This window comes from Berghia stephanieae, chromosome 6 (assembly GCF_034508935.2).
Source record: "Berghia stephanieae isolate SIO BIC M18660-M18661 chromosome 6, UCSD_Bste_1.3, whole genome shotgun sequence".
NCBI lineage: Eukaryota > Metazoa > Mollusca > Gastropoda > Nudibranchia > Aeolidiidae > Berghia > Berghia stephanieae.
The window spans coordinates 36,593,874-36,607,257 of NC_088365.1; the positions used below are offsets into that span (position 1 = coordinate 36,593,874).

Genomic DNA, 13,384 nt, shown 5'->3' on the forward strand with positions numbered 1-13,384 from the left:
ACTTGAGGGTTCCTCAATGCTCCAGGCATCTTTTCTGCTTTCTGCTCTTTTATTATAAGTCCAGGCCATTCAGCAGAACTGTTCCAATACTTTAGAGGATTACAATAACAAATTTGTTACTATAAATTAGTTAACATCATTATAAAAATAAAAAAATTATAAAGAAAAAAAGTATACAGCTTCTCTCTCCTCACATTATCAAAATTTTATATGTATAGATTCTCTGTATGGCTAATTTAGTCACGCATGTGGCAGCCCAGCTACTTATGTTCTGTCTACAACACACAATAAGTGGGATTGTGGGGGTGTGAATGAAAGAATCAAGGTCATAAGTTACCATTCACGACAGCTGTATCAGGAATTAGTTTCTGATGGTCTTGCAAATCCTGAGTCTTTTATGGAAAGGTCTTTCAAACTCCAAGACACTCGGTTTGTTTTGCTATCTTGGCACAAATGAAACCAAGATGTCTTGATTTGTGACCTAGTTGTCTCATTTTGTGACTAGATGTATCCTTTTGTGTGTGCAAGCCATGCGGGTAAGTACAGCGATAGCTTGCCAGTCCGAAAAAAAAAAAAAGAAACAGCGTTTGAAAAAAATCCTCAAAAAATAAAAACAACATAACCTTTCAAAGGCAAATTTCAATCTTTCTTGGACCTAAAAGTAAAAGAAAATCTTACCGTTTTTATCAAAAGACAAACAACAGTAATACAATATAAAAACTTGAGCTTTTATATAGCAAAATATCCACTATACATGCTCAATGCGCTTTTTATAAATATTCTTACTGATCTTATGGTGGAAACGGTATTTTCTGCATTAAATAATAATATAAATGAAAACTATTATTTTAAAACAAAAAAAATCTGTGTCACTGGCAAAGGGTTAATTGCTCTAGACTCCCTTGTCCTGAATATATATCCTGTGTTACTTCCACCGCACTTGCTAATCATAAAAAAGTAAAGAAAGAAAGAAGAAATAGGGGTATGGGGGGGGGGGGGGAATCAAACCCAGTAGCAATGTATCTTTTAGAGGTGAAATTCGATCTTTGACCCAACACCAGATCTTCTCGTTTTCATCAAAAGACAAGTAACGGCAAAATGATTAAAGATAATTGAAGTCCAAGTTGCGATACTCTGACTGCTCTCTTGGTGGAAACGCTGTATTCTCCGTTAACAAAAATAAAGATAAAAGGAATCTATTATCTGAAAACAAAAAATCAGCTTCGCTGTCCTGTAAGCATCCGTGACATGCTGTTATGCCCTGGTGTAAGCATGGGAAACCAGGGAGGGATTTCTTGTAAGAAACTTAACAGAATACCACCTTTCCAGCAGTCCTGTTTTATATTATACTTGTTTTAGTGGTGTTTCTTATTCGTGGATGTCAGGGGGGGAGACAAGAAGGATGAATGATAAGTAGAGTTGTGTCATTCCTATTTGTGTTATACATATAATTTAGTTTCTATAATAAATGTATCGTGTTTGTAAATCTTGATTTCCTTAATTTTATTGTTACCATTGTCAGTCTATGCCTGTTACTGTTAACAATCAAGACAGTCAATTTCAATGTAAGAAGACAGACGATCCCGACTGGAGGAAATAGAGTTTTAAAAATTGTTGCCATCTTTGTTGCCTCTTTTACCACGTTTTAGTGACCATAACATTGAGAATTTCTTTTCCATGTTCGAGCATATTGCCCTTATTTTCATCTGGAAGAAATGTTTCTGGTCACTTCTTATTCAAAGTCAATTGATATGCAGAGCTAAAGATTTCACTCTCCATATTGAATTCTTCAAAGAATACTGCTAAAAAGCAGAATTTTATGTGCCTATGAAAAATCTGAATTGTACAGACAACAGTTTAGGAACCCACGCAAACCTGACTCACAAACCTTTTTAGAGTTTGTTAGAGACCAGGAAATTTGTGCAAAAGTAATAAATGCCACACATTCCAATATCTTAATGAAATGATTCTGATGGAAAATTTCCATTTCTTTTTGTTTCTCTTTCTCTTGTGCTCGCTCTGGAGCATTTTGACATTTATGTCTCGTTGTGCCCTCGGATTATCATCCTCTGTAATCACAGCAGTCTGGCTTTTCTCACAAGGATGAAAAACAGTAACCAGAGATTGACGAGATGGTCTTTGTCCCTACAGAGATACCACTTAGATATCCATCACATCCCAGGCAAGGACAATGTCCTGGTGGATGCTTTATCCCGTGCCTTTTATTGATACTTATTATCATATGGTAAAACACACTTACCTCCCCAACATTTTTTTCTCCCCTTTTCAAGGGATTTTGATATGTAAATGGAATTTATCCACTATAAAATTGTGGATTATTTTTTTAAACACACAATATGTCTATCACATTTCATTTAACACTCAACAGGTTTCTTACCTATAATTCAATTTACCCTCATAAGGGTTTTCTGATATTTTTATTTGACCCCTAGGGGTCCCTTCTTTGATTATTATTTTTCACTTAACCCTTGTTTGGTCTTCATTTCTTTTCCATTTCACCCTAATAAAGAGGAAGATACAAATTTCAAAATAACACATTATTACATGTTACATGACGCAAATGTTACATAATTAAAAAATCAGCAAGACCTAAGAAACATAATTTGCTATATCACTTTTGGACTTATCCCCAATATCTCACTGAAACAATTGCAAATAATTCTCCTCTTTGATTTAATACAAAGAAGACAGAATTTAAATTAAAAGATAAACATGTTGCGAAATGACATATGAATTTATTTTTATTTTCACCTATGGCAATTTAATTGCATAAATAAAAAGGAAGAATGAAAAAATTAAAATAAATTGACAAGGATTCACACACAGACAGTTTGTCTATTTTAATTGTAAGGCTTTTAAAAATTCTGCTAAACCACTTTGGGTTTATTACTATCACTATTACATCATTTGGACTGACAATTCATGTAATTTTATTCCCCCATGCCCCCTTTCTATCTCAATGTCTGGGTTGTCAAGCTTTATAACTAATAGAACTTCTTACCATAATTATTAAGACCTTTAGAATGTGAATACAAATTATAACAAATATATCTAAACATATGGGATAGTAAGTTGATGGCAAAATGAAATAAAATTAAAGCAATTGGTATTTTCAAATTATATTAAAATCAGATATTACAAAGAAAAGAAATCTACGAACTTTTAAAATAAAAACTATAAAATGACTATTAAAAAGTTGGAAACTATGTATTCAAAATAAAAACATAGTAAATAATAGTACTTAAAACAATATAGACAAAATTAAAAATAATAAATAACTAAATTAAAAGATATCGGTATCGTCGGGAAGCCATGATGAGAAGATAATGAAAACATGGCAGAGTTAAAAAGTGTCTGCGCATAAATATAGAGCCCTGAAATTTGGCATGAATAAAGTTTAGATGTTATTCCAAAAACACACGCTGTAATTAAAAAATAAACACATTTAAAAATTGCCAAATTTTAACTTCATATAATTCCTGAAATGTTTGATGGATTTTTTGTTACTTGGCACCATTTAAGAGGAAATTGAAAGACGAAAATAATGATATAAAATATCTGTGACAATCCTTTTTATAACCAAGTAATGCATCTTTAATTGAATCCCCCTAAACACGGACGGCAATTTCCAGTCACAACTTTCTTATATGGGTGAGTTTGGTCACAATTTGACTCCCACTGCTGCTGCTCACTAAACTGCCTAATAACATTCTTTTTTTTTCGTGTTCCAACAAAAATATCTTCTCTTGACAGGTCTAATTGTTTGTAGCAGACAACAAATTTCTCTAAACTGTCACGTAACAGCGTAAAAACAACACAGGAAGTCTGGGAATGCTAATTGTCGGTACTTCCTTTAAACTGTAAACAACAAAAATTCGTATTGAGAGTTGATTCAATGGGTCAGATAGGGCTGGTATTTTTTTAACGAACTAAAGTTATGAAAAATCAAAATGTTTCTTAGAAAGTTGAAAGATGCTAGTTTTTTTAAACAGAGGTAGTTTTTTTTCGAAAACATTTGTTTTTAACATGCAGGCATGCTCAAGGCGAAATGGCTTTTTCTTTAGAAGGCGTTGACTCTTAGAAGTAGGCAGTTTAGTGAGCAGCAGCAGTGGGAGTCAAAATGTGACCCAACTCGCCCATAAGAAAGTTGTGACAGGAAATTGCAGTTCGCGCTGAGGGCGTTTCAATTAAAGATGCATAACATCGTTATTAAGGGGAATATTGCAGATGTTTTGGTATCGTCTTTCAATTTCCTTTTAAATGGTGCCGAGTAACAAAAATTTGGCAATTTTCAAATGCGTTTATTATTTTATTTACAGCGTGTGTTCTTAAAATAAAAAAGCTTGTTTTTAGAATAGCATCTACTAAACTTTATTCATGCCAAATTTCAGGGTTCCATATATATGTGTAGACACTTTTAAACTCTGAAATGCCATGTTTTCATTATCTTCTCATCATGGCTGCCTGGTGATATCGATATCTTTTAATTTAGTTATTCATCAATTTAAATTGACCCCATAATATTTTCAGTACTATTATTTACTATGTTTTTATTTTGAATACATAATACATACTTTCCAACTTTTGGAAGCATTTTATAGGTTTTTTTTTAAAAGTTCGTATATTTCTTTTCTTTGTGAAATCCGATATTAATTTAAAAAATACCAGTTACTTTAATTTTATTTCATTTTGCCGTCAAGTCATCAAGTTTATTATCCATATGTTTAAATATATTTATAATCATTTGTTGTATTCACATTCTAAAGGTCTTAGTCTTAATAATTCTTAATGGTAAGAAGTTCTATTAGTTATAAATCTTGACAACCCAGACATTGAGAGAGAAGGGAAGGGTCGGGGGGGGGGGGGGGGGGGGAGGAATACAAATTATATTAATTGTCAGTCCAAATGATTTATAGTAATAGCAATATAAACCCAAAGTGGTTTAGCAGAATTTTTAAAAGCCACAACTTTTCTTCTCCAATTAAAATAGACAAATGCCTTTGTGTGAATCCTTTTCAATTTCTTTAAATTATTTGGAATTGTTTCAGTGAGATATTGGGGATAAATCCAAAAGTGATATAGCAAATTATGTATCTGTATCTGTATGGTTGGCGCTGAAGAAACCAATGGTCTGGTTGTATCTCAGCAGCGTCCTCATTGGGCGCGGGCCCATGTCAGTCGGGCCTTGAAAACGTTTAGGTACCATGATGACCAGTTCATCCAGCCCATTCCACTCCGAGATAGTTCTAATGAAGAAAGAATTTCTGTAGTTTTGTGTTCTTGTCTGTGGGATTTTGAAGCAGTTCGAATTGTTTGTGGCGTATCTGTCAATGGGGTTTTCGGTTATGTGGTTGGCGAAAGTGAGTGCTCGGATTTTTCTTTTGTTTGGTCGTGGCGTGAAAAAGGAGTCTGCCTTTATTGATGGTATTTGATCTGTTATTATCTTGAACATGAATGACAGACGGGTTTCTTTTCTTCTTTGTTGGAGGCTGATGAGATTTCTTTCTTCTAACATTTTTGTCATGCATCCTGGGGTTCTGCTCTTATAGTTCCCAGTTATGAACCGGGCGCCTTGTCTCTGGACTCTCTCAAGTTTTTGAATATCCTCTTTCAGGTAGGGGTCCCAGGCAACTGCTCCGTATTCCAATTGTGATCTCACAAGTGCGAGGTAGGCGTTTTGTTTGAATGACGTTGGGGCGTGGCTAAGATTTCGGTGGAGAAACGCGAGGGTGCAGCTTGCCTTTTGGGTTATTTTGTTAATGTGTTTCCCCCATTTCAAATCCTTTGAGAAGGTGATGCCAAGGTATGGGTTATCGTCGACTTGTTTCAGGATGGTGTTGTTTAACTTGTAGGTCTCATTGTACTTTTTAGCTGTGCTGAGGATGTAGCATTTGTTTGCGTTAAATTTCATTCCCCAATCATTAGCCCACTGTTCGAGACTATTCAAGTCCTCTTGAAGCAATTTTTGATCATTTGCAGATTTTATTGGTCAGTATATTAGACAGTCATAGGCGAATAACCTAATCTGAGATTTTACTCGTAGAGGTAGGTCATTGATGAAACAAAGAAATAGTATGGGTCCTAGCACCGTTCCCTGTGGTACTCCTGATATGACCGGACATTCATCCGATGACGTGCTGTCTAGGACTACTTTCATGGTACGTTTTGTGAGGAAATTACAAAGCCATGTGTGTAAAGAGCCACGAATTCCGTAATTTTCTAGTTTCTGCAGGAGTTTTTGGTGGGGGACATTATCAAATGCTTTGGAAAAGTCGAGGATGCCGATGTCTGCCTGAGTGTTGGCATTCTGGAGTCTCAACAGGTCATTTACAGTTATTAGGAGTTGGCTTTCACATGAGTATCCTTTGCGAAACCCGTGGTTCAGGTCAGTTAGGATGTCATTGTTCTCTAAGTGGTTCATCATGTTCTTACAGATTATATGTTCTAATAGTTTGGATATTACAGACGTCAGTGAGATTGGACGGTAGTTCTCTGCTTTATTTTTGTTGCCTTTTTTTAATACATGTGCGATGTTTGCCTTCAGCCAGTCATTAGGGAGCATCCCGGTATCGACCGATTTTTGGAAAATTATGCATAATGAGGGGGCCAAACTCTCAGCACACTCCTTTAGTACTGTGTTGGGTATGTTATCTGGACCTGACGCCTTAGATGGATCGACGTTTTTCAGCAACTTTTCAACTCCTGAGATGTTTATGTTGATATCAGTACCTAAGAGATTGGTCACACCTATGTGATGTCGGTGGGGTGGTTGTATCGTGTGGATCATGAGGGGTAAAGACAGATTTAAATTGATCCAAGAAGATCGTTGCTTTATCCTTCCCCTTAATATACAGGGTTTCATTTTCTTTCAATGGGGCTACACCAATAGAATCGTTTTTCTTGCTTTTTATGTAGTTCCAAAATGGCTTGGTATTGTTTGTTTCAAGTCCTTTTTCTATGACATTGTTAATGTGCGTCCATTCTGCTTGCCTTATTTCACGCCTAATTTGACGCTGCAACGATTTGTATGTATCCCAGGTTCCGCTCAGTTTAGCCCGCTTGAATGCTTTTGCTTTGCGTCTTAGTAGTGCTCTATTTTCCTGTTCATCCACGGCGGCGTTCTTGTATTTTTATGTACTTTTTGGGGAATTGACTCCTTGATTGCACTGAGTAGGCAGGACTGAAAATGGCTCCACATTTCATTTACATCCATACCGTTTTTGTGCTGTTCTGTGATCTCTGATGATAGTCCCTCGATTCGTTTTCGTAGTGCGGCCCAGTTGGCCTTTTTGAAAAGGTATCGTGTTTTGGGGGGTTGGTTCATATAATTGAGGTTTAGTGTGGTTTCAGTAACAACGCAGGCATGATCTGATATTCCTGGTTGTGATGTTGTTGAATGGATCAGTGATGGATTGGATCTAAAATATTGTCACCGCGTGTGCATTCTTCGTGAATTTGTGTGAGGTGCGCTCCTGCTGTAATGTCGATGAGGCAGACAGATAACGTTTTTGAACCGTCCCAGTTTTTATCAGGACAGTTAAAGTCTCCTGTTAGAATCATTTGGTTTGGAGTTTTTTCTGAGTTGATTATTTCAAGCGATTTTTGCAGTTCTACGATGTCAGTTTCGTTTCGATGGGGCATGCAGAACGATCCAACAAGGATGTTTTTATGGCCATGGATTTTAACGCATACCCAAATTATCTCACAGTCAGTTTTGAACTTTGTTTGCTCACAACCTGTGAGCTTTCTATCAACGAGTATGAATACTCCACCTCCCCGTTGCCTGGTCTCATCGTCTTCATTTTCACTTCCTTCATCTTCTGCCTCTTCTCTAGGTAGTTTTCTGTCATTTCGGAATACCTCGTATTCTTTGGGGAAGATTTCACATGACTTAATATTGTCATTTAGCCACGACTCTTGTCCACAGACAATGTCTGGTTCATGTTTGTCAATAAGTGCACAGAATTCAGCCCTTTTGTGTAAAATGCTGCGACAGTTCACTGTTAGAATTTTTAGATTGTTATTAGTAGAATTTAAATTATTGCATTTTAATTTGACTGAGTTGTTTTTGATGTTTTCTTTGGCTTCTATTTGTTTTTATTTTTGTTTCCTTCCACCTTTATTTCCTCTTTTTGTTATTTTTCTGTATGCCTTGAATAATGTAATATATCTCAAAAGGTTCACTATTTCTAAATTCGGTGTATTATTAATTGTGTATCGTATTGTACATAGGTGTTGGGGTGAATAGTTATAACAATAATTAGGTGTTGTCATTCTCTGTGTTCATCGTCGACCGTTGTAATACGATCGATTAAAATAGCTCACTGTTTTTTTCCTTAAAATCGTAAAATGTAAACAACAATGGTCTTAATAGAAGATAAAATCTTTGCAAAAATTTTATAAAACTTTAAAGTATTGCTAAATTAATTGTTTAAAATCCATGAATTTTCGTCAAAAGCAGCACAAACTCATACGAAATCCTCTGAATATGAAATAAAATTCGTCCTGTATAGAAATAACACTTAAAACAGCCGTAAAATGAAGTAATTTTAAGAGCTCTGTGAAAAGCAGCCTTCCAGCGCTGAACACATTACTTTCTTATTTTAGCCGATTTTTTAATTATGTAACATTTGCGAATTTGTATCTTCCTCTCTTTATTAATGTCTGTAAATGCATTGTCCTCGATAAGACGAACATTTTAGTATACGAATTGTTATTAATAACTCCATAATGACTGTTATAACCATGTTTTATATACGGCAACTGCACGCGATTTCGGTCACAACTTTCCAAAAGGTAAATTAAATTTTGGGTAAAATCGGGAGTCTGAATTTCAGACTTTGAACTGCCGTTATATTTCTTATCAAGATAGAAACAAAATTCAAACTGTTTTGTAAGCAGTGTTGCCAGCTCTTTAATATGACATTGGTTTCAAGTTTGTGAGTTACATTTAGAGTTAGAATTTTTGTTAAACTCCCAATTTTATTTTAATTTTAGAGAAGAAGGCTCGCCTCTCTTGATACTAGATAGGACCTACTTCTCTACTGGCTAGGTAGATTGGTACTACCGCAAACTCGGGGACCCAAACAATTTTGGGGGTCTGGGAGGGGGGAAACTTTTTTTAAAAAATAATTTTGGGGGTTTGGGAGGGGGGAAATTTTTTTTTAAAAAGTCTCTCCCCTCCCAAACCCCCTACTAGACGTCTAGACTTTTTTTTTTTAAGTTTCCCCCCTCCCAAACACCCAAAATTATTTGGGTCCCCCAGTTTACTTGTACTTCATCATATAGGAAAATAAAACAAAAACAATCTCAAACGAAATGGGGTTCTTAAAATTAAATAAATTGATCGACACCTACATACAAATACCTTTTGTTTTCTTATTCTTCTTTTGTAGGAGCTATTATACAATTTTTTATTTTTTTTTTCCCCCTTCACCTGCAACAACACTCAACACAACCAACTTCTTTCGACTTTCGAAACATTTTCTTCATATTCATGAGAAAAGAGCTCACCCTGCAGAGTTCGGAGTTTCGTGTTCCATAAGATTCGAATTTCGTCAATACGACAAACGTGTCTGTTCGTCTGTCTATATCATGTATGTATGTATGTATGTGTGTGTGTGTATGTGTGTATGTATGTATGTATGTATGTATGTATGTATGTATGTATGTATGTATGTATGTATGTATGTATGTATGTATGTATGTATGTATGTATGATGTATGTATGTATGATGTATGTATGTATGTATGTATGTATGTATGTATGTATGTATGTATGTATGTATGTATGTATGTATGTATTTGTATGTATGTATGTATGTATTATGTATTATTATTATTATTATTATTATTATTATTATTATTTTTATTATTATTATTATTATTATTATTATTATTATTATTATTATTATTATTATTATTATTATTATCATCAAAATTATTATTAGGAACTGTGTATTCAGTCCACCGGAAATAAAAATATTTAAAAAGGACCTAATATCGTCGATACTTACCTTAGTCAATACTGGCGACATTGATGCTTAGCCTATTGTAGGTCAGGTTAAGCATCATCATAAATGGACAGGCATAAAATTTATGGCAATTTGACGGCTTAATAATATCATTTACAGCGTTTTATTTACTCTCGGAAAGTCTTGATTGAGAGTTGCTCGAAATCGGCGCCCGAGTTTCTTACAGTGGCTGCCAGATAGCCATTGGCCTGACCAATTTGACCAAAATTACTACACAGAGAATATTTTTTCTATAATTAATTTTAAATTAACATTTATATCTATGTTATATTTATGTCACGTGATTATTTTTCTCCACGAATCAGCGTGAGACGGTAGACATGAAGGAACCTCCCTGACCCATTTTTAAACCTGCCTGTTCCCAACCTGGTGCAAAAAAAATAAAAAAACTCGCGCCCCGGGCAGTATTGACTTTGTCTTCTTCCAACATCCTTTTCTTTCAAAATCATCCCTTGTCCATTGTCTTGTAGGGCTAGTCTATTGTTCATTGTCTATCATGTCTTGTAAAACTATGATTTTTTTTTTGCTGGTATCCCACTTCTTCCATTATACTAGCCCTAAAATGACCTCAATAAGCGCCATCAAACCTTTAAAAACAATAGAGTAGAGTCATCTTCCTTAACATATATATTTTTTAATGTTTCCGAGTCCGTGAGGGTTTTTGTGATTATCAAAACCAATGATTTTTCCAAGGAGATCAAAGTTTTAGTATTGTTTGCCCAAGTAAAGTTCTATTTGGTCACTTTTCACATCGATCACTGACCTCGAGCACGCCTGTGACTGTGTTTTTGAATGGTATTGGTATCCCATTTCTTCCTTTCTACTAACCCTATCTATCTTTCTCTCTATCTCTAAGCTCTCCCACACCCCCCCTCTCTCTCTCTCTCTCTCTCTCTCTCTCTCTCTCTCTCTCTCTCTCTCTCTCTCTCTCTCTCTTGACGCTCCCTCAAACATATTCAAGACCCTATAACTACGTGTATAAAGTTGTTCTCTTAACTTTTTGTATTCTTTTTTTTTTTTTAATTTTTATTTGTTGTTGTTTTTGTTTTGTTTGTTCGTTTTTGTTTCGTTTTTCCCCTGAGTCATATTGTTACGTACAAGGAATGCACAAAGCAATAAATTTTGACGTCTCACTGTGTTCTGATTTAAAATAATAATATTGAAAGTGAATAAAAGTAAATCAATAAAACTTCTCAAGTCAACGTGTTGAAGTTGTAAATTAATAAGTTTTTGACTGGTATCCCATTTCTTCCTATCTACTAGTACTACTAGCCCTCTCTCTCTCTCTACTCTCTCTCTCTCTGACGACCCCTCAAACACATTCAAGAGCCCATAGCTATAACTATAAAGGTGTTCTTTTAACATTTTTTTGTTTTGTTTTGTTTCATTTTTGTTTTTTATTTTGTTTGTTCGTTTTTGTTTTTTTCCTGACTCATATTGTTACGTACAAGGAATGCACAAAGCAATACATTTTGACGTCTCACTGTGTTCTAAATAAAAATAATAATACTAAAAGCGAGTAAAAGTAAATAAATAAAAAATGTTAAATGTCGTTCAAATTTCTCAAGTCACCAGAAATGGTGCCAACGTGTTGAAGTTGAAAATTAAGAACATTTTGCCAAGTGAGTACAAAAAAAAAAAAAAAAAAAGAAGAAAGAAAGAAAGAAAATATTATGCCGAGAAAGGAGCTCAAACACCTAACTCACCCCACCCCGGTTACAGTTACGCTGTGCAAAAACAGCCGGCCACCTTGCCTTCTCGCGCTCGGTCAAACAGTTTAGCCCGTATAATTATAATTACAGTGGACTCCGGATAAGACGATGCCCAGGGGAACCGAGAAATAAATCGACTTATCCGAAAATCAACTTAACCGGAGTGTAACCAAATGAGCAAAAACGCATGTGGACAAAGCAAACCAATCTAGAATATGATAAGTAAGGCCCTTCATATCGCGCGGTCTCTGTATTGGTCATCAGAGGCTCCTACCCCCAATAGCCCCATAGAGGAATCAGAATACATAAAAATCGGAATTTAAGATAAAAAAGCGGAATCAACTTACTGTTATTGACTATGACATGCTTTGCAACAGAAAATGTAATAGGCAATCCAAGAGTACTCAAATGATTAAAAATATAAAATGTGTAAAAATGTACAGATTGTGTAAAGAGTAAGAATGGGGTCAAATAAAAATAGAGAACACACAGGTCCTGGCCGTCTGAGAGCAAAGCATTGAATGGATGGATTTAACCTTGTCAGGACCCTTCCCCCCCCCCCCCCCCCCTCCCCACACACCTAATCAAACTCGCGTGCCGGTACTCACACACACACACACACATGGTTAAAATTAAATAGGGAAAGAAGCTGACCGTACTCAATAATATTATTACCGATTGAAGCCAACATAAAATATTACCAAGGTCATTGACCTCACGAATTGGAGTCACAATAATAATAATAATACTTCGGTCAACCCCCCTCCCAAACATACAATATTATCCGATATCAGCAGCACACACTTTGAAGGGACTAATCAGACACACAAAATGTGTGTTGATTGACCATAGGAGATGCTGACGAAATAAGCCATAGCTCACTTTTTTCACTAGAGATTTTTTTTTTTTAACTTTCCTCGATGGGAAAGGTGAAAAGCGGAATTTTTGCCTTGAATGTGGAATGTGTGCCAATTAAGTGAAATTTTTCCGCGAAAAGCGGAAGGGTAGGACTAGGAACCTATATGTCAATGTCATGCTTCTTGTAAATCGTGGAGACAGAAATAGCTGGTATGCCAATTTCCTATGCGATGATTTTCTGTCGCATGCCAAACTTTCCAAATGCATCGAATCTTCCTTTTCCGCGATAGGTTTTCCATTGCAGTTGTAGACTTGACTTGAATTCTTCTTGATAAAAATAAAATTGATACTAATTAAGAGGGCCATTACATGGAATGGCCTGGGATTAGAACAAAAAAAAATCTTGAATTTGAAGTTGCGACAATGTAAAATTTGAGATGGAGAAATTAAAGTTATTCAATACTGCTTATGTACATTGAACAAGGACGTCAGGCAAAGCACCTACATCACATCGATGTGCGCCAATCGTTCGCGGATATTCTTAACCACTGAAAATTCTTACTGGTAGCTTTTTTTAACCAATGGAAATACTTGTTTATTTGTGATTTTATTGTAGTCATGAGTGATAAGAACATCGACTTATGTGGAGTTTTTTTTTTTTTTACTAATGCTATACATATATAGGAAGAAGGGGGAGGGACCAAGAAAAAAAAAATCGACTTGGGTAAAAATCGACTTAGGCAACGTCGACGTATCCAG

General features: G+C 35.3%; 1 protein-coding gene across 5 annotated transcripts in view; it reads right to left on the bottom strand.

The window, feature by feature from the left end:
* Positions 1-9,511, bottom strand: part of LOC144974970 (uncharacterized) — a 48,656-nt gene extending 39,145 nt beyond the window's left edge. For 2 of the 5 annotated variants that reach the window (XM_078918542.1, XM_078918544.1), the window contains exons 1-2: positions 9,389-9,501; positions 1-89 (exon numbers count right to left, since the gene is read on the bottom strand). The exon at positions 1-89 is cut by the window's left edge and continues 117 nt beyond it. In XM_078918542.1, coding sequence (XP_078774668.1) covers positions 1-69 — 69 coding nt within the window. In that variant the 5' untranslated portion in view covers positions 70-89; positions 9,389-9,501. Of the gene's footprint in view, positions 90-9,378 lie in introns of all 5 variants that reach the window. The other 3 variants (XM_078918540.1, XM_078918543.1, XM_078918541.1) reach the window with 3 other exon arrangements.
* Between the last annotated feature and the right edge of the window lie 3,873 nt (positions 9,512-13,384).